Source organism: Nipponia nippon, unplaced genomic scaffold (assembly GCF_047370975.1).
Source record: "Nipponia nippon isolate SJK-2023a ecotype South Korea unplaced genomic scaffold, ASM4737097v1 scaffold_5, whole genome shotgun sequence".
Lineage (NCBI taxonomy): Eukaryota > Metazoa > Chordata > Aves > Pelecaniformes > Threskiornithidae > Nipponia > Nipponia nippon.
This window is the reverse complement of record NW_028262369.1, coordinates 82,253,057-82,276,152: the sequence shown is the minus strand read 5'-3', so window position 1 is coordinate 82,276,152 and position 23,096 is coordinate 82,253,057. Positions and strand designations below refer to the sequence as shown.

The window sequence follows — 23,096 nt, the reverse complement described above, 5'->3', positions numbered from 1 at the left end:
CTGCAGGGCACCATTTTCAGTAGCCTCCTCGAGACTGAAAACACAATCTGCAGTACCCACTTACTTGGTATCTCCTACAAGCAGAAGTCTTTCTGTTCCCGCCTACACAGACTCCCCCATGAGAGATACCCTGTGGTAAGAAGCGATAGCAACTACTCTCTGCTCTCTTTCAAGTGGAAATTTCATTCTCTCCCTTACCCTTTAAGTGGATAGTGGGAGCCAGGAGAAGTAAATTCCTAGAGAATTTGTCCCTGAAATGCAATTTTATGGCAAAACGGCAACAGAAGGCTCCTGCTTAGGCAGAGGTACTTGATAGGTTCTTCTGTGAATTGCACTTTCATTATTTCAACACAGACTTTCCCCACCAAAAAAAAAAAAAATCCTGAATATAGTCACTATAAAATTAAGTCTCTGCTAAAATCAGTGCTTCATACCTAAAGGAGCTTTACAAACCACTCTGCTTTGACTATGAGTGCAGTCAACTTTGGACCATGTGCCAGTTGTGGACAGGATAACACTGCATTTTTCATTGACCTCTGCCGTTTTGTTTTCCCAGTTGACATAATTAACTGATGAGCCATCAAGCCAGTTCAGGGACTGATCTGTTGGGAAAAAAATCGCTTAGTTTAGATCACCAAAACATGCTGTAATGCTACACGATGTCATTCACAATCTATTGATTTCTTTATGTTGCTAAAAGAAACAGGGCTGACTATCTATCCTGTGTATTAAAGGCAATAAACATGAACACATTACTTTTAGCCACACCTCTTCTCCAGATTTTTAGCATTCGACGCATTTACAGCCTAACCATTAGGCACCAACGACAGTGTTGGGGAAAATGAATGTCAGTGACTCCTGATTACCTTAAGTGTGCAACAGGAAGAGACTTAAGCTACAATGAAGTCCAAAGGGCTATAATGCTAAATGAGGGATTCCTACCTCAGGCAGAAGTTACTGTAGGCTATCAGCACTACAAAACTGTATTCTTATTTGAGGATTCATGTATTTTTATTTACCGCATGAAACGCTCATGCTCATACATGGTTGCTACTTCTTACCCTTAGAGCTTTGAGCCAGGCCAAGCCATACGTTCTTGGTGATGAGATCATTTTCCTTTATGTGTGTGCTCACAAATGCATTTTCTTCAGCATCCACTATAGTCAGAAGGGTTGCTGAAGGATCTAAGGGGAAGAGGAAACCAGTCAGAATTGCAACTTCAGAAATTTTTCCGTGGTGCTTGTACATTGAGTTTTCTGTGGGAACAATTACTACGGGAAAAGATTTGCTGATCTGCGTTTGTAAAATTAGCTTGAAGTAACCTGCAGAATAAAGATATAAACCCCTCATTCCCCAAAATACAGCGTAATGTTATATAAGACAGCCTCAGTTGACTGGTTATTCAAGCAGGCCATACAAAATAAAATGGGAGTAAACTTACTGCAGCTGTGGACTACATACATGAAAGATATCAAAAGATATGCCACATTCAGAATTACTAGTCTTCTCCAAGTAGTAAGCCCTTTTCAAAAAGACAGTTGAATAAAAGCTCAGCATTTTGCTGAGTCAAGTTAATTTCTAAATCAATCCCTCATTGTGCCTCAGGTTTTATACAGTGTTATAGCAATTAAGGAATACAAGGGAGGAAAGGGTATACTGGAGACAGGCTCAGGGCATACCCATTCTTCACAAGTATATGCAAATATAAGCCAGAAGCTTAATTTAGAGAAAGATCACTTTCTCTTTCAACTACCAGGCCAGGTAGGATTGAATATAAAACTGCATCCAAGACTGGGACTACTTGCACCTTTTCTTTTTCATCCTACATAGCGAGTTCACCTTCACATCATAAGATAATTCAATAAAAGTAAGTTATGGCAGTCACTAGCTCCTAAGCTAAGGAGGTGATCAAGAATTCTGTACACGAGACTGCTTAACATCATCTTCTGCAACACAATTCCCCACATAGCTTATCAAAGAAGACAGAAAATCCTTTGATTTGACATAAAATTAAGTTTTTCAGTGATACTATGTGCCTTAATAGCATCTATAAAGTACATGCTTTGAACCATTTGATAGGTTAGCAAACTCCCTATTAGCAAGCAGCTAATGCAAGGATATCATAAGAAAACACTGCTAACAGCACTAACTTTATTTATTATAAAGTTAATTGTATGCAAATAAAATGGTTTCTTCCAAACTGTAAGCCTTAAATTTCTGAATCCTCTATCAATGGCTATCTGCATTTTACCTGCAGATATCTGTGTGCCAAACAAACTGTCAGCACATTGCAGACTTTTGCCAAGAACCTTAGTCAGATGTTCAAAAATAAAGCTTGCTCTTACTCTTCCTAAACTAAAGAAGCATAAAAGCTGAAAAGCTAAAGTATAACCAGTGTAGGTTTTTTGGTTGTTTTTGTGGTTTTTTTGTTTTTGTGTTTTTCCTTTTCAAATAATTAGAAGTTGTAATGTGAGAGAGAGTCTAAACGTACTCAGTTTCTGGCAGACTTTCTTAGCATCTTCCACATTATATACTGAAAAATTGTAGAACGCCATGTCAAATGCATAACAGTGATCCTTATACTGTATCCATTGTAGGGTACCGCTAATTTGCGGGCACCTTGGAGCTCTGCTCGCTTGCTTTGGCTGTAATTGTCTCTCTGCAAAGACAAAGAAATTGACATTATTTCTGCTGCAGGAGGTTGCGCTCAGTCTTTTTGTAGTAACAGGACAGTGAGTATTAACAAGAACTACTTCTCCTACCAACAATCATGACTCAGTTAGCTTACATTCCTTCTTCATGTGTCATAGATGAATTTGAAAATGAGCGTAAGACAAGTCCCAAAGACTTGGGAACCATTTTTTCTTGCCTTTTAGGGGGTTTTGAAGTTTGGTGTATGTGTTTGCTGTGGATTTCAATTCAGAAAAGATACATACAATTTGATATTCATATCACAGATGATCAAAAAGTGCCCAGGATTGTTTGAGATTTTCACCACTGGAATGGAGACAGTTAATGTCCTTTAAGTATTAAAAAGTGTTTTACCGTTCATGAAAGACAACTCTTCTTAAAGAAGGAATAATGTGTAGTATTTTAGCCTTCATTTCAAGTTCTAAATACAACATGTAAAGATAGAATACATAAGATAGCTACAAAAAGCATTAATAACAACACTTACTGTTTGGAGGGCTATAGCAAATGGCACCTTCAGCAACATTTGTACATTTTGTACGGTTCCAAGATCCTTTAGTATCCAATAGAACACAGTTCTCAGTAGTATTTGAGTTTTCTAATTCCCAAGGATAGTAGTCAAAGTCGCTTCCATCTGACCATTCAAAATTAGCTTTACTTCCCTAATTGAAGAAAAAAATCCACAACTTTTAAACCACTGCATATGGTTGTGGTTTAAATGTTGTCAGTCATTACTAACTCATGTAGGAATATTTATCCCTTGTAGAGTGATAAATTAAAGTGCAATTGCCTCATTTTCTAAATCCATGCTGAATAAATGTACAAAGTAGTTTGCATTTACCAATCAATACTTAACATAGAAATCCTGCTTACTTGTGTGAACTGAGAAACTGGGGCATGTCTCTAAGTTTAAACCTGCAATTAGCCTTGTTTTATCCTATGGGGAACATTTTACTTAATTTCATCCTGCTGTTTCATTTAAGCGGTCTGCCTTCCTTGCTATGAACGTTGTTAGATATGTTGCAAACTGCTAAACAGTCGAGATGGCCTTGGCGAGTAAAGCTGGCCAGCTCGGGAATGGTTTCCTGTGCTAGCTCCTACTTCAGATACACTGCTGGAAAGCCATGACAATGAAGGGTCAGTTGTGAGAAGCGGAGGGACCCATTCAGGCCAAAGGATGGGCAGAGGTAGCATAGAAATCACACACCTCTCTCTGCAAAGGGGTATTCTTGCCAATAAGCTACCATGGCCAGGTCTGGGAGTAGTGTGGGGAGCAGGGCTGGGGCCACAGGCTTTTGGCTCCCAGGTTAAGCAGACAGAGGAGGAGGAGGAGGAGGAGGAGGAGGAGGAGGAGGATCTGCAGCTGTCTCTTGCTACGCCTGCTGGGAGAAGGGACGCATAACGTGCCAGAGAGCCAGTTCCTGAACTGCCTTGGAGAGCCAGTCCTGCCGTGGACTAAACAGGCTCCCTACAGCCTTGTCTGATTGTATTTGCTAATGGAATCTGATCCTACAGAGGGCCATAAATCTGGAGCCTGTAAAGACAGCATTGCAAACTGCACTTCCTTGTGCCGCAAGGCATGATGTGGGACCTTTATTTTATTTTAAAATTTCAAGGATTTGGAAAAATATCTCAGTGTGGCTACATACACTAAACTTTAATATACTTCAACATATGTTACACGGGGTTGAAAAAGCAGGTAATTTACTACATGGAATAGAAATTCCAAGAAACTGGAAAAAAGCATCAGAAAACATTTCATACCCTGTGCAGCAAATTATTTACAAGCTGTGTTACTGAAGTTACCAACAGTATATACTTACATCATGAATTGACAACCCAAGCCACAGAGGATAGCCATCCTGCTTGACAATATCTTCTAGAAATAACTGTTGTGATTCACTGTGCACACTTGCTAAATCACTCCTATTGTGTTTGCATTCTCTCAGTGCCTCATACCATGTTAACTTTTTCTGAAGGATCCTGTATGTTCTGTTTCCATGTGGAATAGACTGAGGCAATGGAGGCTTGTGCTGTTGGGGTCCTATTTCAAAGGGTAAGAAGACAACAAGTTCTGTGCACTTCATTCATGTCACTAGGAACATACAGAAAGCATTAAAATCCATCTATATCAATGTAATTCAACCATTAAAGTGTCCAGTACAAGCCATTTATATCAAGTAAGTTATCTTTTGCTACTTTGAACACTGTGAGCAGTTGATGGAGGAGTATAGCAAGCACATTCCTCCTGATCAGAATATTACAGCAGTGATACACAGACTGACCACATAACCCCAGAAGTCCATGATAGCTGTGCCATGCGTTTCACTGGGAGCAAAACTAAAGCCTTATATAGCAGGTACTGCAGAACCAGGACTCAAATTATGACCCTCATCCAACACTCCAATACTACACATAAATCTTCTCTGCTACTTACCCCTTTCAATTTTACAGGCGAGAATACTGTACACATTATAGTGATGAGCATGCCAACTTTGAGAATAATTATAAATATCCCAAAAACCATCAAGATTTACACCAGCAAAAAAATTGTTGTTCTTTATGTTAGGTCTTCCCAGCCTCCAGTTATTGTAAGTCAGATGAGTTTCATCATACCACTTGAGAACTTTATCTGTGGAAAACATTGCATGTTTATTAAAACACTGGCATGATGTATACAAATACCATTTATCTTTGAATGTATTAATGACATTAACAGATATTCGCTTTGGAAAAAATGCAGTGATACTCTAAGTTACTGTAAATCAGTTGCATATACAATGCTAAATATGTTAGCATTACTCATCCAGGCCCTTTTAAATCCTGCTTTCCAGGGAAATCAAATCTAGACTAAACAGAACATACTGGATCTAATTATTACTCAAAAAGAAAGCATGTCCAGTTATTTTCTTGTAAAAGATAAATACAAATATAAAGCATTATTATAGGTTTGCATTCAGTTTTACTTTAGTTGTATACTGAAACATGAAAGAAACATGCACTTAAAATACTGCAAACTTTGTCTCCAATCCAGTTATTAAGAAAAAAAAAAAAAAAACCAAACCCAAACAACTTAAATCTTACCACTGTCATCATAAATGACACCCAGCCAGACCCACATAGCCAGACCACTGAAAGAACGAAGCTGCTCAGTAACAAAGTTATTCTCTTCTTCATCTCGAACGCTCAGAACAAATGCTTCTGGGTCTGTGGAAAATTTTTTTAAATTACTTTCTTACAAACTCACCTTTCAGTTACAAAAATTTTTTTTTTTTTTGCTATTATTGTTAATAATTATTACAGACAGGTCAAGAATGTGTAAAGGCTAGACCTTTATAACATAATAACTAAATGAACAGTGCGAAAATAATTTTCAAAGGTATTATTGACAGCGCTTCCCCTGGTTTTGTGGATAAATGAAAGGCATCAGCTCCAGACATATTTGTGGGTTCTACTGTCACTTCAAGTTGTACGTAGTAAAAATCCTCTGCATAGAACATAAAAATATCAGCAATCTTTCCTGATTTTCTTGGACTGCCTAGTAGAGAAACAGTATTAAGAAAAAAGACGGAATTGAAATCAATTAATGAAAAATAAAAACAGTTTTTGGCAAGATGCATGTCTGAAGTGCCATAAGCAATGTTTTAATATAAGAGGGAAGCTGATCCTAAGCTTACACTTCGTTCAGGATGGACAGGGAAAGCCCGTGTGCTTTTCTGAATTGGACTATTCTCAGTCTGTTTACTTTGTTCACCTAAGTGTTCCACACAGCAAGGGGGGAAAAGAAAAACCACGAAGTAAATGTGACTGTAAAGCCAGAATGTTGCCAAGGGGATAACAATTACCCAATCTATTTAAAATTTGCATATTATAAAGAGAAATAAAACAACCTTCCAGTTTTTCAGAGATCTCAGAATTCAACAGATCCTAGCCATCTCTCTCTGAAACGCTCCTACCCATGCTCTGGCACTTTTTATCAGAGTAGCGCAAGGGCAAACAGCATTAGGCAGTGCAACTCTAATGCACATTTCCAAACGCTATGACCTTTCTCAACACTCACTTTGCTGTCATAGCAAAACAGTGACTCAGATCTAAAACTCATCTCCCTCAAGCTGATGTAAGTCCATAAATCCTTGTAATATGACAAAGTACTTACTCATTTTCTTGCATAAATGATGAGCTTCTTGAGACTTCAGTTCTCTCCATCTGTTTTTTGTTATCATAAAAGTGTAACAATTGTTTCTAAATGATATCCAGGGTGTGTTTTTAATCTTATGTGGGCACTTCACTTGTGTAACTTGTTCTTTTTCAGTCTTCTCTAAGGAAGGGAAAGAAGACATTCAGGACCAACACTTAAACTGACACACCACAAACCACTTTCAGGTACCATTTAAAAACATGCCAGACAAATTAGGTGCCATCCTCTAAACGTGTAACACATTGTTGCTTTCAGTTTCCTCCTAATTGTGATTTTTTTAAAGTAACAAAACCAGCAGTAAGCATTATCAAAGAATACAGATGATCACAACTTTTCATAATTGTTATGTTACAGAGGTTTAAGAATAAAATCCCTACATAAAAGTGCTAAGTGGGGACCAATAACTAAAAGCTCTTATTGCCTCTTGTATGAGGGCAGATCACCATAACAAATAAGCTACTTCCCATCTGGCAACACATCTCAGTTCTGTGGCTTTATCTAATACTCGAGAAGTGAGAAGGACTCTTCCTGCAGTTGCTTAGATTGCAAGCACAAAATAGTTAAGGATGTCATAATGCCAAGTATACACTTCACTGTGACTCAGTATGTACAACAATGCCTTAACTGTGTCCTCTCATGGAAAAAAAAAAACCAACCAACCAACCAACCAAAAAAACCAAAACAAATTATAATGGTCTCATAGGGAAGAAATCTGTGATGATCTCTCAGAAAGATCTTTTCTATTTTTCAGAAAAGGGCTGTGCTACACATGTATCCCCCCTGAAAAGATGTCCTGCTGTACTCCTACCTGTCTTGCTGTAAGTGGTATATATTTAGAAGGGTTTTGTGAACTGCAGGTGACTTTAATTTACACCTTTCAATTCAGTGTCTACCTGCTATCGTTCTTCTCCATGTAGCCATGTACCTCCTCCCTGTATAGACTTCCATGTCTGAAGGGATTTCAGGAGGTCCTAATATTAAGATGTAAATAGTTCAGAGGTATCTGAATCTTCTTCCACAGGCAAGTGAGAGAGATCAGTATGCAACAATCTTACAGAAACAGTGCAAAGGTGGAATCAGTTGACAATATGTAGGGTACAGTCTGGCCCAAAGCACCTACATCAAATTCATTTGTAAGGAACATGTGGACTAAGACTAACAGGTGCATGCCCCCCTATTTGAAGTTTGTTTCTTTTTTTCCTGGCATTCAAATCAGCCTGTCTGTGAAAATCTAAGTTGAAAAAGTTGTCATTTTGAATTTACAATCTGCAATCATCAAATATGCTTCGCAATAAACCAAAATTCAGCTTTTATAAGTATTATGCTAGGATACGTACTTTCTGATGCGTAGCAAATAGCACCTCGATTTTCAGAGGAACAGTCAGAAGTTTTCCAGAAGCCATCAGTATCCAAAAACACACATTCTTCGCTTGTTTCTTCATCATCTTCAGACCAGCGACTAAAACTAACATGTTTCCCATCCAGCCAGCCATAATGTTTTCCACCCTAGCATTGTATAAGTAAAAGGGATGAGCTTACATCGTGAAAAGTATTAGGTACAGAAAATGACATGATAATATATTTACATTGGCTAGACATATACGGTGTCTCTGGTGAGAACTATAAGTGTTCCACTGCCCTTGTGATCTGATCTGCTGTTCGCAATATAATAAGCTTCGTTCTTTTAAGTTTTGCAGTTGCAAAAATATGAATTAGCTGAAGTGGATGGCAAATTATTACATGTTGATGTTTAACTACTATGCTTATGGAGGAAGGCCTGGCAATGAGATGTCCAAATTACATCATTAGCACCTGCAAATCAATGGTGGATATAATTACGTGGTCTTAGAAAACTGATAATATCTGAGAATAAGGCCCAGTCTCAGTTACTCCACACTGAGCTGAAAGTAATCTATTAAATACTTAACTGATTTAATAAATCAGACGCGTTCCTGCCCTGGAGGATGCAGGAAGAATAAGAAAAAACCCACATACGTCAAGCATGCCATCCTTTAAGAATCTTACATTTAAAAGTTTTCTTCAGGAAATCCCCCTGCCGCTTTGTAATTTAATTTATCTTGTATCTTTCCCTTGTGTCTATGATTCCAGCACTGGAGCAACAAGTTCTGTTGACCAGTTTCATTATAATTTCCTTTCATGTGACTTTTTAATTGTGCCCAAATAACACAGTGTTGCAACAGTGAAAAGCTAGTGCATGCCTGAGTTGTATGCAGCAAAATGAATATTTTGATTTTCACTTACAGATAAAGATTCAAAAGAGGAGGGAAAATAGGTTGTCCTGGTTTCCCCATCTTCACTAAGATTAAATGCCCATTTCCTTTTAAAAGTATTCTCCATAAAGTATATACTCAAATTTCTATTTTTACTTCCCCCCCTACGTTACCCAGAATACTCAGTAGCCCGTTACTGACACAGGAAGATCATAACGCCATAGATGCTGAGTGAGCACCATCAGCCTTTGTAGGTAAGGCACCTCTTAAATAAATTTTAACTTTTTTCTTGCAATTATCTCAAGACTCATGTGCTTGACAAAAAAGATAAACCCTGCAAGCAAGCCCAAGCCACTTCATTAACAGCTGAGGAAGCTCTCAGTCCACAGTGAAGATCTTCAAGAGGTCCTCTGGCTAATAAAGGCACAGCAGTACCTCCTGCCTTGACTTTTCCAAAGACAAAACAAACAGAAGAAAAAAAACAAAAACCCACTAACCAGTCTCAGGGATGTCTCCCTCGAACTCAAAACACAGGCACAAATAACATGAAGTAACAACAGAGGCTAAGTTAAGCTTTAAAAATGTATCTCCAGAAGTGTTCAATGATTCATTTTGGATTTTATTTGCCACTTCTAGTTTCTCCCTTTCAAAACAGATTTTGGGTTGCCTTTCTAGAGTGGTACTGACAACGATATTAAATGGCACCACTAATTACTCATTCATTAACAAAAGGGACAAAGATGATTCAGCGATCTACGTTAAAGATCTTTTAAAAGAATTGTCTCATCATCATCAATCTGTCCAGTGGAGTTCAACAACTACGTAACCTGGAGAACTGAAGATTTGAAACGTTAATCTTCAGACCCTCCAGATGGTTATCCCTAAATAAAAACAGTTACCCCAGAAATTAATTTTTCATTGCATCTCTTCATCCCAGTTTCTATTTCACACAACTCTAAAAATTACCTTAAGCCACAGTCTGAGGGGAAAATAAAACTTACATCTCTGCTGAAGAGTCCAATCCACAGTGGGTAATTACGAAGGGCAGCCTGAACAGCGAGAAAAGCCTGCTGGAACTGATCTGTGATGCTAACCAGCTGCATCTTGTTATTTATACATGCAGCCATTGCATCATTCCAGGACAAATTCTTCAGAATTACCAGGTATTGAACATTTTGATAACTCAACGTTTCATTAAGAAGTTGTTCCGTCTGGTTATCAGCAGTTCCTATAAGAAAGAAAGAAATCCAGTTATTAGGTGGTTAAACACTGGAATACATTTTAAACTCCCAATTTCCCTGTAACAAACAGAAAAACCTGTTTGAATTTCCCTTGGGGGAAAAAAAAAAAAAAAAAGTATTTTCTTGGACAGTAGATCATGCTAATGATTATAGTTAAAAGCAAATATCTGACACTTTAGATAGAAAATACATAAAAGAAAAGGGATTATTTTTCAGCCAATCTATTTTTATCTCTCTCAACTTAGGTTCACATCTTTTTATATTTTCTATTTTTAACTAGCTGCTAAAGAATGTTAAGAATTCTATTTATAGAATTAAAAACATATTCTATAACTTTAACTAAATACAAGAACGGGAGAAAGCAACTGCTCTCTGATGCAATATAGCAACAGCTAAACTTGACTCATTTATCTCTGTGAAGCCTGTATATTGATGCTTATGCGAATCTAATGGGCCATGAAACTTGTCTATGCAGATCTCACAGTGTACAGCACAGTCCCAGAATTCCTTACTGCCATCCATGGGTATAGTGGGAATTGATTTTGCCTCCACATGTGCTTAACTAATTGCAGAAAATCCACCTTGCATAGGGTGGGGTATAATTCCCTATTTGTGCTCTAAGCACTGCGCGTTATCACAGTTATCAGCATCATACTGAAGGCACACAGCTCAGCGATGCATAGCAACTGCAGTTAATAAAAGACGCAAACATTCCCATGGGTGGTAAATTAAAGCAAACCTGGTAACCCCCAAAATTTTATACACAACCAAAAATAAACTGGTCTCTCCAAAAGCCAGAAAACCCCTGACATTTAAAATATCTCAAGCAGGAAAAGCTCACTGAGAGACCGCAAAAAAAATAATCAATCACTCTATAAATAATAGGATATAAATGGCTGTTTGATGGGCTGACAGGGCCATTTTCCAAAACGCAAGATGACAGAAACATAATATTAATTTGATATTTATATGCAATTTACAGCTTTCAATAGATCCGAAAAGTGACAAGGCTGAAACAGATTGTTTGAAGTGGTTTGTGCCTGCTGCCAAATGCTTTCACTTAGTAAACAGCTACAAAACCGTGGAACCAAGGGTGCCATCACACACCAAGGGGTACCAAACTGGAAACAAGGTAGTAAGGAAAGTGTCCATTTCTGAAAGAAGCAATTGCTGATGATTAGTTCTGCAAGTTCTGCCAAGTTCTTTCCAAGCAACCTGAATCATCTTTTTCCCTAGGATAAAGCCCTAGGCAACCTGGACTCTCTCACAGCTGTCCCTGCAACCTGCTGAGGTCCCTTCCAACCTGAATTATCCTTAGATCCCTAATACAACCATGGTATAAGACCAGACCATACCAAGATACATTCTCTGGCAGTCCAAAAACTCTTCTCATTACACCTTCTACAGCTGTGGCTATGAAGAAGTGCTTAGTATTTTAGTCAGCCCAGACTAATAATATACTGATCTACACAGATAAACTGTCAACCTCCTATTAATAAAAACCCCCTTTTTGAATTTTTATGGCTACATCTCTTCCATCCAGACTTCTAATCTGGACACTTGGAATTTCTCAAGTATTTGGCACTGAAATAAAGAAGATTTTTTGTGTTATTGGCAGGAGGGGGGAATCTCTTTGCCCATTTGAGAATTAAGAAGGTGGGCATGTTCTTGGGTGTTTTGCACACTTTTTTTTTTTTTTTGGAAGATAGCATGTTAGTTAGTTAAAAGGATTATTTACATAGAGGAACATACTCAGAAGTGGGAATGCCCCATGAGCCCATAGCAGTAATTAAATGCATACAATAGCTACATGCGTTTGATCTGATTCCAGTAATTGGTGTTGACCAACCCACATGGCTACATCAGAATATTATTTTTAGTTCAGATTAAGAAAACCCAGTCACACCAACAGATCTGTATGAAGCTAGGGAAAACTATATCACTCTAAATTATCACTCTCCATGTATGCCCTCAAGGTTTGCTCTGGGGAGACTGATTTCAACGTTAAAGAGTACACGATACCTCATATTCTGATAGTGCTAAAACCCACAGGATATGTTTAAGGAGGATGGAAATATTTGTGAGATTCCTTCCCAGGGCTTCTCTCTTCCACAGTTCTGAAGAGGAAAAAGGAGTCACTTGTTCCACCCCTTGATGTACATGACCTATACCCACAGAACAGTAAAGCCCTGTCTGCTGAAGTATGGTTCCACTGAAAGTGCCCAGAGTCTCTCAGGAAAACAGATTCCCTCTGAACTAGGCTATGAAAAAAGAAAGGGAAAATTCTGAATGGCTGATAAAATAGGTCCCAAATCATCCTCCACACTTTGCTTTTCCAAAATTTACCTGCTCAGTCTCTACAAGAATCCTGCTCTTCAAGTGCAACAATTTACATGCATTAAAAGGTCTCCTGGCACACGCATCTTAACTGCAAACTCTGGCTCTGATTTATTTTGACTCTTCAGGCTTACCTATAGGCCGCTGGCATATACCCAAGAAGTGCCTGTCAGCACAAGCAGTGAAATTCCATGTTCCAACATACTGTGATTTGGGATCGTTGAGGATTACACCGCACTGGTTGTTAAATTCTTCATCAAAAAGCTGAAACCCAGAAATATGCTTATCAGACTCAAACAAGACATAAACATAATTGTGCAGAGAAGGTGAAGTAACATGAGGCTAGGAGAACCCGAGCTGTCTGAACTTGTTTAAGAAGTTTCAAAGGAGTGGTGCAACACCGCTTACCTATTTTACAAACACTACCAGGTGCTTGGACTCAAAAAGAGTTCATAAGTTAAATACGGGAGAGAACATTAAATGAAAAGATTTAATGCTTAAAATAAATATTATTTGTGGGTGTGATTCAATTACATTTATTATGCTTCACCTTGCCTAGAGCAGTGAGCAAAATACCCATCTATAATGGTTTACAGATGCATTCTAAGTGTAACTGAACCAAGAATTATTGATGACATCTTTTTGATGACTGTTTTCATGTAGTCTTTAAATTGCAAACAGAAGTTCCAGAAGAGTCGTTAAAAAGTTGTTTCAGCTTTTTTTCCTTCACCTTTCAGTGTTTCTTATCTCAGTTCAGAAGTTGCCATCCAAATAAAGGTAAAGAAACCTCCATTACTGTCAGTCACCTTGTTTGCCAATTAAAACCACTGACTGGGGGATTTGGTCTGTTATGTTTTTTTTGGGTTTTTTTTGTTGTTTTTTTTTTTAATACAGTCAATATTCCAGATTTCTTTACTCAATAGTCAAGAGAAGTCAAAAGTCAGAACTTACATCCAGTGGAATTTTCCTTAATCTTCCTGTCAGGAGTGGGTGAAAGTTACTATACAACAGTCTGCTCTCATCTATCCACTTGTTTTCCCTTGTGCTGAACAGAAACTGCAAACCAATCCAAATATCTTTTGGCATACCAGGAAGCAAGGATGTTATATAATCTGTTGGGTAGAACAGTTAGTGTACATATTGTGGTTCAGACAACAACAGTAAACATCTGAAAAAACACTGCACATAAGATAATGCAACCCCCGTTTGTATTAACCTGATTTTGCCAGCCCTTTATGATTGCCAAATGCTTATCATCCCTTCCTTCCATAAGATAACACCTTTCCCGTTGATTTTATCTGAAAGGAGCAGAGTATTGGTATTTGTCCTCCAAATTCTCAGCTGAGGAGCAGCTAGTGGATTTAACCTGTTCCTCTGCCCACTACTTTGTATTCTTGCACTTATGTCCAAATTTCAGAAGCTGCTTTTCCACAGGTCTGCAAGATCTTCTATTGTCTCCCTGCAGAGATAATAGAAGAGCTCCCTCCTGCCCTCTCTGAATTGATGGAGGAAGTCTTATCTCCAATCTTCCTCTCCTACTGCCGTATGCCATAAAGCAGAAACATTTCTTGGATTCTGGCAGAGTTTGCCCACCCCACCATGAGAGAAAGCAGGATAGGACAAAGGAACTCAGGTTTAGTTGGGAAAAATTGCAGCCAGGAAAACCTTCAATCAGACCTCTCTTAGTGAGCATTCTGGCAACAAAACAATGGGCCTCGGTAACCCCCCAAGCACCAAAGGCATTCACTGAGCTTGTCTAGATTAGGAAGACAAATTGAAGCTATGCAACTAGCTACTGCTGACATGTCTTAACTATTGGCCACATGCCAGACTAGCCTCAGCCTATTTTCCAAGCTAGACAAAGCCATTGAAGATTTACATGTCAGAGCTATCCAGCCTCCTAAAGCCACTCGGAAGAGCAGAAGCAGCCCATAGAAAGAGGCATGCTTCTTTAAGAGGACTGTGCCTTCTTCCCATGTAAGTGATCTCCACTACAGGGGGGAAAGAAAAACAAACAAGAAACAATAACAAACACTTCCATATGCACCAAACCAGACACAAGATCATGCTATGTAACATTTCAGAATGGCTATGCTTTTGCAATCTTAAAAGCATCCAAAAATAGGGTCTCAGACATGTATATTCCTGTATGGTTACAACTCTATTCCTGACCAATAACAGCAGTAAAATAAATAAATAAATAAATAAATCACCATTCAGCTGCTGCCTGCAGGTACACTAGCGGCCTTAGTGGCCTCCCTAGTCCATTTTCCATATTCCATTTGGCAAGAGGTTATTTGCTTATAAAGAAAACATGCACTGTGCACATTGCAGAGTTCAACTGAGCTACTTCAGATATACCTGCAGAGCCCGCTTAGCTATCTAAAAGAATACAGATGCAAATACAGCTGTTGCATTCAGCAGTTTACCGCTGAACACTACTTGCGGCCAACGTGAACGCATTTCTTCCTCGCTGCATTTACCTCAATGACTCTAGTTTATACGACAGCTGAGAGGCAGGTCTCAAGGGTGGAAGAACTCTGTGTTTTGCAGTCCCCTTGCCTTCCATCCCCCTAGCAATGTCCTGGAGAGCTTGCAGGTGGTTGGTTTAGACACAGTGCCATATGAAGCTGCTCAGCATGCTTAGATGCAGAGGGCCCTACGTGCTCCAGCGGGCACTGCTTTTGCCATCTTGTTCCCACACAGACAGCTGAGCTTGCCTTGGAAGCAGCTCCTAAGGTGGTTTGCACAGTGCAAAGTCTACGGTCTCAGTTATGTTTTAACTTGCAAAGCATAACATGGGAATTCTTCATTCAGTGGTGACCCTTCTATCCTCTCAATGCAAGGTTTTACAATTTTTTCTTTTTATAACAGGTTAAGATCATACAGAGAAGGTGCTCTTCGAAGTGGCTCAAATGTCTGCTGACTGCATTTCCATGTTATGTTTCCAGGGATGCAAACAACAATAGACAACACATTCTTAACTGGTCTTGGATTTTTAGAATGCTCCTAGTATGCCTATAGATAACCAAGTGATTTTACACTCAAGTTCTTAAGCAGAACTATACTGAATTTAGATGAGAAGCTGCATACTAAAAGTACCCCCAGATCACATCATACCTTGCTCAGCTTGATTTGAGATAGATGGAAGAGAGCCTCCAAAAGTTACACACTTTTCATTAGCTGCATTAAATGTTAAATATTCGGGTTTCATCTTTAGAAAACACTGCAAAATAAACATAATGAAATTGATTTTCATCATACCATTGCTTCCTAAGAAATAACTCGTAAGAAAAGGTTCTTAAACCAACCCTGAAAGCTCACTTCTCATTTCCTGCAGTAACACAATTATTTTTCTCAGAAAGCAAGGGAACTGATACTACCTGCATGCATTTCTTATTAGATTCAACAGAACAGCTAAATATAAAATGATGAATAATCCCACTAACTCCTCATTCACTGAGGATTAGAATTCAGTAATTTTTAATTGGCTACATCAGGACCACGTACTGTTTTAAGAATGAGAATTCACACGTGAGCTCTAAAGTCAGACAGGGTTGGGCCAGGAACCTGTATTGTAATGCATTACCTTTTGGGAGAAACTACATGGGAACTCAAAAAAAAAACCTAAGCTGCAATGACATGAAGTAAATTTGCCAACCTTGGCGCAATGTAATGTGCAGATTTGATGCACTCTCCTTCTTAGGTGCATAATAACGGCGGGCCAAACAACAGGAATCAGTCTCACTAAGACTTTAGATGACTGCCTTAAAACATAGTACTGAAATATACTGTACTATGGCTTCTGACCTCTGTTGGTTCATTCTTAAAAGCTACTTCTAATTCTTAAGTGAGTTAAGTCCTTAAGGCAACTTAGGAAGCAGAGTGTTTGCCAGCTTGCTGCCTGCCTATGATTACTCAGCGAGAGAATCAAGATGCTTCTGTCACAGAAACCTCCTCCTCTCCTTTTCTAATGCTTCTCTTCCTTCAAAGCAGAGCCCAAGATTAGACAATACAACCAATGCTCTTGGACCTAAACATGTGGTGATGGGAAAGCAAAAAACCTGAAAATTACTGCTCTGAAATTAAGAAACCATCAATCCTGAATAAGGGACAGAGAAGTGGGGGAGACGATTTTAATCGCTGCACATGGTTTTCAAAAGCCACCTCCCAGTCCATTCCTGAACACAGAGGTTACTTCCTCACCTCTTTCAGCAGGGCACTCCAGCTTACTGGACTATGAAAAACAGGTAAGGATGATTGATCTGTATTATCTCTATACCTTATTCCGGAACTGATGCCAACCTTTAGGGCAACCTCCTCTGACTGGGCGGTAACTGGGATCATGCTTCTCTAGCAAGGAGGCATTATTTTTTTCACAGATGAAGGGCAGTTTCAGGTTACAGTTAACTGGGTAATCTGCAGAAATATAAGTTTTAAAAAACAGTTATGGTAATGCCTATCACGCTTCAATTGCCATCCATACTTGATGACATGAGAAAGACCAATCTGAAGTGAAGTCCTTTTCAGTGCAACCACAGTCAAGTCCTATGCAACCTAAAGCATTAAAAGTGACAGCAGAGCAAAAGACAAATGTAAATTATTTATATCAGACAGTAATATAACATTCCTAAAGATCCAGAGTCTGATCCCTTACTTCCAGGAGTAACACTTCACATAGCCAGAAATAACTTCAAACAGAAAAATCATGAAATAAGATTTTGAATATGAGGACCAATCTCATATTCTGGCATAGAGGGTGTGGGACCCTCTTTGATCATTAAAGCCAAAAGGAATCCTTTAACATCCATATGGAGAGCGCCTGGCCTGTACTGCTTTACACGACTTCTACAGTAACTGGACTGGCTTCCTAGTCAAGAGCAATTTTTAGCTAATAGGGATGAAAACAGGTCAGCAGCATAAAACAGAATAATGTATAACATTTGTAATGTTGTATAACATATAACATTTTCCCCAATATATGTCGAAAAAAGGAAATAAGCAGCTTCAAGTACCGCCAGGTGGCATTTCCATTACTTTGTGTACCTCTTCCAGTGTGACTCCACTACTTAACGAAATTTGCATCTCTAGATGCATATGTGGTTGCAAGTATTCAGTCAAGCTCCTCTAACTAACACAACTCTAAGATTTAATTTCCAGAGCTCAGAGTATGTAGCGTAAACTCAAAAAGGTAACTATCAAAACCATATTTCACCTAATTAATTTATGTCACAAAAAGAGTGACAATCAATCATAAAAATTTGTCATCTGAATTCAGGTTTGCCTCTGGTTATCAAGAAATATTATGATTGCTTCTACCATAAGAAAGAAATAAATGATTCAAAATTCAATCAGATTATCATCAAGAAGTCATTCAGTCCTAATTCAATATCAATTTGCATTCAATGTAAGAATTTGGGCAGAACAGTAATTACTTTTTAAAAATTTTTTAAATATAATAATGACAGAGAGGCATGAAAGAGTAAAAACAACCTTACCTCTATACCAGTTCTTTCTAGAAACATACCAGCAATCCCTCAGGAATCGATCATGGAAGCGTGAAAATAACTGTAAACTGGAAACAAACATTTCGGAGTCAATCTCCAAGCCAATGTGATCTTGAAGTGGAAACTCGGATAGCAACAGAGCCAGTGCAAACAAAAATTTGGGCTGTTAACTGTTTTAGGAGATGCCCTACAACACTGAAAAGGGCAGAGGGGGAAAAACTAGGCTAGGAACAAATATGTGGTAGGTTCAGTAGTTATGTACCATGCCCAAATTAACTGTGTTGAGGAGAGGTGCAGAACAAGGGTAGGGGGTTATTTATCACCATGCTGCAATCACTGGCACATTGTCAGGACAAGTGAGGAGAATGAGCAATAGCCCCCGTTTTATTTTCAAAGTAGTATATTGCTACAGTATTTTGGCAAGTGAAGACTTTTTCTTGTAAGAAGCCCATGATCCTTTGCCACAGCCATGAACGGCACGATGCAAGGTTTGCTGTGAGTCATCTCAGCTCTACAGGACTATACTGTAAGGCCTCCAAGACTCTGGCATTACCATACTGGCAGAGTGATGTCTTAAACCGATTTCCCATTCCCTGCTCTCAGGTAGTTCTCAGATATCCTCAGAGCCAATAAACAGGGTTTTTTCCAGATTTTTTTTTTTCCAGTTCCCCAGTTATTAACAGAACATGGAAGTGGGCTTAAAAATCCAGTAAAAGCATTTTAAAGATCAATGGAATACATTAGGCTACTAGGACCACAGATTTCAAGGATTCACATGACAAGATGTCAAAGCCCAACAACCTGAAATCTAGAGGCTCCAACAGATAGATTATGAATTCAGTTATTATTAAGTTATTATGAATTAAACACTTGTAACAGGAATAGAACTCATAATTTGGCAGCTAATTAAAATATTTCAATGCTTTTTTGAAATATACCCACTTCCTAATTGTATACCCATTCCTAATTTGACAAACATACTGTCTTAACCAGTATTTGCTTTGTCTGAGCACTACACAGTCTCTCTCTATTTTAGGTACTCTACGGTCTAAGTTTAGCATGGCAAGAATAGGTGCAGGCACATGTGAACAAATGCGGAGAACAATGGTCACTGAATAATGCTGTATTGGTTTCTAGCTTAGTTCAAATTTTTTATCTTACTTCTTTGGGATGATATAGAAGAAGTAACCTTTTACAAATTTGGGGATAAAATATTTTCCTTTGGAAACTATTCTAGTTAACTATATTCCTAAAAAACACATCAAAAAAAGCTTACAATAAAGCATCCCATAATTATTCTACATACGGTGAATGATAGCTGTAGCCATAATCAATAAACTTCAGCCACCACTTCTGTTCGCTGTTTGATAACTGTGGAAATAAAGAACAAAAAAGCCCAGTATTTTACAACCCATACAGAAAGAGCTCCAGACTCTACCAAGGATAAATCAATGACAAAATTAATTTTGATTTGAAATGTGCAGGAATTACTATTCTTCAGCAATAGGAAAGGATACAGTTCGAGACTGATATGCCAAGTAGATGGGACCCCTGCACCTACTAGGAAAAAAAGCCCACATATTCCACTGTGCTGGATAAAGCTACAGGAAATCTTGCAGCACTGTCTTAACTGTGTGCTAGATACCTTATTCCCACCAAATTCATAGCAGGAACTCTACCAGACAACCAGGACATAGCTGCAAGCTGCCTAAAGCTGATGTGGTCCCGCAGGACCTTCCTTCCTTCCTCAGAACAATCCTGTTCTTCCAGCAGATAGCCTAACAACAAACAGTTCGTGAAAAGGCTAGAGATTTAGCAGGTTAAATCCTCAATTTCTCCTGCTTTGTACTTTCTCCTTCCAGGTAACTTCTTGTCAGGAGAAACTTCATGAAGAGAGTTTGCAAGCTGCTAATTTCAGAAAGTATTGTTGTCTCACAAGCAGTAACACTAAGAAAGGTAGTAACAGAGGTGCTGAAACTTGAAATGTTTTGGTAAGATTCCTTAAAAGAATGTACTTTCATACTATGAACACCACAAACTCCTTTTGGTAATGGCTATCAGACCATCATGCATTTCTAATTAAATTCTCTCATCAGGTGAAAAACGATGTGCTGTCCCGTGCATAAAACTAAGAACTGGCACAATTGTTAGCGAAGTATTTGCAGACAATGGGATGCATACATGGTGGTCCTGTTATGACACTTTCTCTCCATTTGGAGGTGGGATTTTTTTTCCATGTTGTTAAGGCTGCTTTTAAATTTAAAAAATTCTTTTAGAAGACTGACATTAAAGTAATTCTCTTTCAACTCATCTTTTCCTTTTAAGTACAATTAAAACCTATTAAGGCTAACAGGAAAAAAATAAATTAAGGATTAACATTTTCTTATATTGGAAAAACTGGCAAGAAAATTTCCCTGTAGTGGAAAGCATCCGTTAGACAGATTACACCTCCTTACCTTTTCTATTTGAGATAGTATTGTCCTGAGTTTTGGGTAAGACTCCACCGAGGCTAAATCACTATCATTTTTTTGACAGTAGAAAATAGCTTCCTGAAAGCTCAGGTTTTTATCTGGTACAAACCACAGCTCTGCTCCATCAACAACAAGTGGGGCTCCATGAATTCCAATTTCATCTATGCAGAAGAAATATTACACGCATAAGAAATAAATTCTGAAAAACTCATCCTTCATTTTTCTGAATGTAATAAGAAATTTCAATTTGACACTGGGAGGAGCCAACACTCCTCCTTGCATTTTGAGCTCTCTCAGAATCAAATTCTATCTGTCATGACCTTTGCTGGTATCAAACAGGTATTACAGTAGCAATATAACGAAACCAATAAAAGATATTGAGTATTAACAACTATAGACACATAGCTGAAGAATACACAAAAAAGTCCATTTACCTGGTATGTACCACTCAGGTGTCTTTGGAGTGCTACCTGTGCAGAGGAAAAAAAGGAATAGTCACTTCGAGTTCACCTTCTAAACAAGACTGTGGTCACCAATAATGGAAGTGATGTATTGTGCTCATGCTTCTCAGTATGCATGATGGAAAAAATAAAGAGAGAAGGAAATCATACACAGGCTTAATAGTTTAAAGTAAGCTGACGTAAAACTAATAGGAGTTTTGCGTACCTCAGTCTTAAACAACTGTGGCTTTTTTTCTCCCACGCAGAATACAAGCAGCAAAGTAGTATATCTAGCCGTATCTCCCCACAACAAAAAAGTTTCTTCCCCTGAAATGTCTTTTAATGAGCAACCAAAACATAAAAGCCTACTGGATTACACCACTTTTCATAGTGCGTGGAAAAACCTGGATCTGTGCAGGTATGCAATGCCATTCTTTTGTGTTCTCACTCCTCTGTCTCACTACAATGAGGAGCTAGTACACCAGTTTTACCAGAAGGCAGCTAATTCACCTAAAGGTGAAGCAAACTACTGTACGCCCAAGATGTCTGTGGTCATTTAGTTACAAATGTCACTAAGAAAGATTAAGTAATGTCCACAAATGCTGCAACTTGGTGACTTATATCACCTCACCTAATAAGAAGCCGCTTCTCACTTCATGGGATAAGAAAGAATACGGGAGCAGCGATACTGCATCCTCCTCATGGCCATTTTTCTGATGTATCTTTGAATATTCTAAGTGCACATCTGTTTTTATGTGACATAGGCGAGACATCTCACGTACTGACCTCTTAACAGTTCAGAAAGGAAATGATACAATATTGTTTGCAAAGTTTCTGTTATTGGGCAGTAACGACAACTCAGTGGTAATAAATAATAAACTCTTTTATAGGAATAAATGGATATAACTGCAGTTTACCTTTTGTTATCTGGCAGACCCATTCAAGTTTAGCTTCACAATCAAAAGGCTTAAAGTAAAATTCTAGGTCTCTGCCCTCGTGGAAATAAAATCTCCAAAATGATCGCCGTGAAAACTGAGAGGTCTGTATAAAAGTAGAAACAGAGAACTGAGTCAGTATGGCATAGGCCTCTGAAACGTGAAATGAAACCGTATTAAAAAGGTACTTTGGCAAAGTCAGTACATTTTACTGTGGTTTTAGTCCCGCAATTTATTTTGCAAAAAATGAGCAGATACAACTGTAACTCTTCCACTATAACTCCCCATGCTAGCCAAGTTTGTGAAGCGATTAGGTAAAGGGTTTAAGGTCAGTCTATATACAAAATTCTCTTCTTGCAATGTTGTTTCTTTGCTTTTTTGTAGCGCGCACGATCTCATAGATGCTTATTATTGAATTATCTGTTGCAACTTGTTGCCCTGAAATGATTCTCATTTCTGCTCAAAAGAAGCAACCACCTGAACTGGCACAGAAATAATCTTTCCTATTTAAGATTATTTCTTACAATCAAGCTTAAAACCTGACTTCACTCTTGCTGATCTCTCCAATAAGGAGAATTTTTTATCATTTAGCATAAGAAAATGTCTATACCTAGCAAGTAGGGGAGGGAGGTTACTATATTCACAGTGTCCCCTTCAAACTGCTCTCCCCTTGTCTAAAATTTTTAATAACTTGATGCTGACAGCTTCTTGGCCCAGGGTCATCAACACAGGAGAAAAGAATGAAGGGAAATGGCTGTGAACAGAAGCAAAGGGATGCAACTATCCTTTCCTTCAGTAAATCCTAAAAGCAGAGGTGGTTCTAATTACGTTCAAAGAAGGGATGGTATTGGAATGATCTTATAAAAAGTCAGGTAATGCTTCAGAAAAGTTAACGGCCATTTTAAAACTCATGCCATCAAGACTAAATTAAGCAATGAAGAACATAATAAGGAATTAAGCAGAGGCCTGGCATTTTGAATTACAAACCGACACAGCACTTACAGTCTATTTCACAAGTAAAGAAGGAAATACACACAATAAACAC

At 38.3% G+C, this 23,096-nt stretch overlaps 1 protein-coding gene across 1 annotated transcript in view; it reads right to left on the bottom strand.

The window, feature by feature from the left end:
* Positions 1 to 23,096, bottom strand: part of LY75 (lymphocyte antigen 75) — a 47,873-nt gene that overhangs the window by 3,661 nt on the left and 21,116 nt on the right. Inside the window, exons 16-34 of the mRNA XM_087734003.1 lie at positions 22,034 to 22,157; positions 21,111 to 21,146; positions 20,662 to 20,837; positions 19,512 to 19,576; positions 18,197 to 18,273; positions 16,981 to 17,117; positions 15,819 to 15,924; positions 13,650 to 13,810; positions 12,833 to 12,962; positions 10,122 to 10,348; positions 8,227 to 8,395; positions 6,848 to 7,009; positions 5,776 to 5,898; positions 5,129 to 5,323; positions 4,515 to 4,735; positions 3,179 to 3,353; positions 2,492 to 2,659; positions 1,062 to 1,184; positions 435 to 602 (exon numbers count right to left, since the gene is read on the bottom strand). Of these exons, the coding sequence (XP_087590129.1) occupies positions 435 to 602; positions 1,062 to 1,184; positions 2,492 to 2,659; positions 3,179 to 3,353; positions 4,515 to 4,735; positions 5,129 to 5,323; positions 5,776 to 5,898; positions 6,848 to 7,009; positions 8,227 to 8,395; positions 10,122 to 10,348; positions 12,833 to 12,962; positions 13,650 to 13,810; positions 15,819 to 15,924; positions 16,981 to 17,117; positions 18,197 to 18,273; positions 19,512 to 19,576; positions 20,662 to 20,837; positions 21,111 to 21,146; positions 22,034 to 22,157 (2,743 nt within the window). The remainder of the gene's footprint in view (positions 1 to 434; positions 603 to 1,061; positions 1,185 to 2,491; positions 2,660 to 3,178; positions 3,354 to 4,514; positions 4,736 to 5,128; positions 5,324 to 5,775; positions 5,899 to 6,847; positions 7,010 to 8,226; positions 8,396 to 10,121; positions 10,349 to 12,832; positions 12,963 to 13,649; positions 13,811 to 15,818; positions 15,925 to 16,980; positions 17,118 to 18,196; positions 18,274 to 19,511; positions 19,577 to 20,661; positions 20,838 to 21,110; positions 21,147 to 22,033; positions 22,158 to 23,096) is intronic.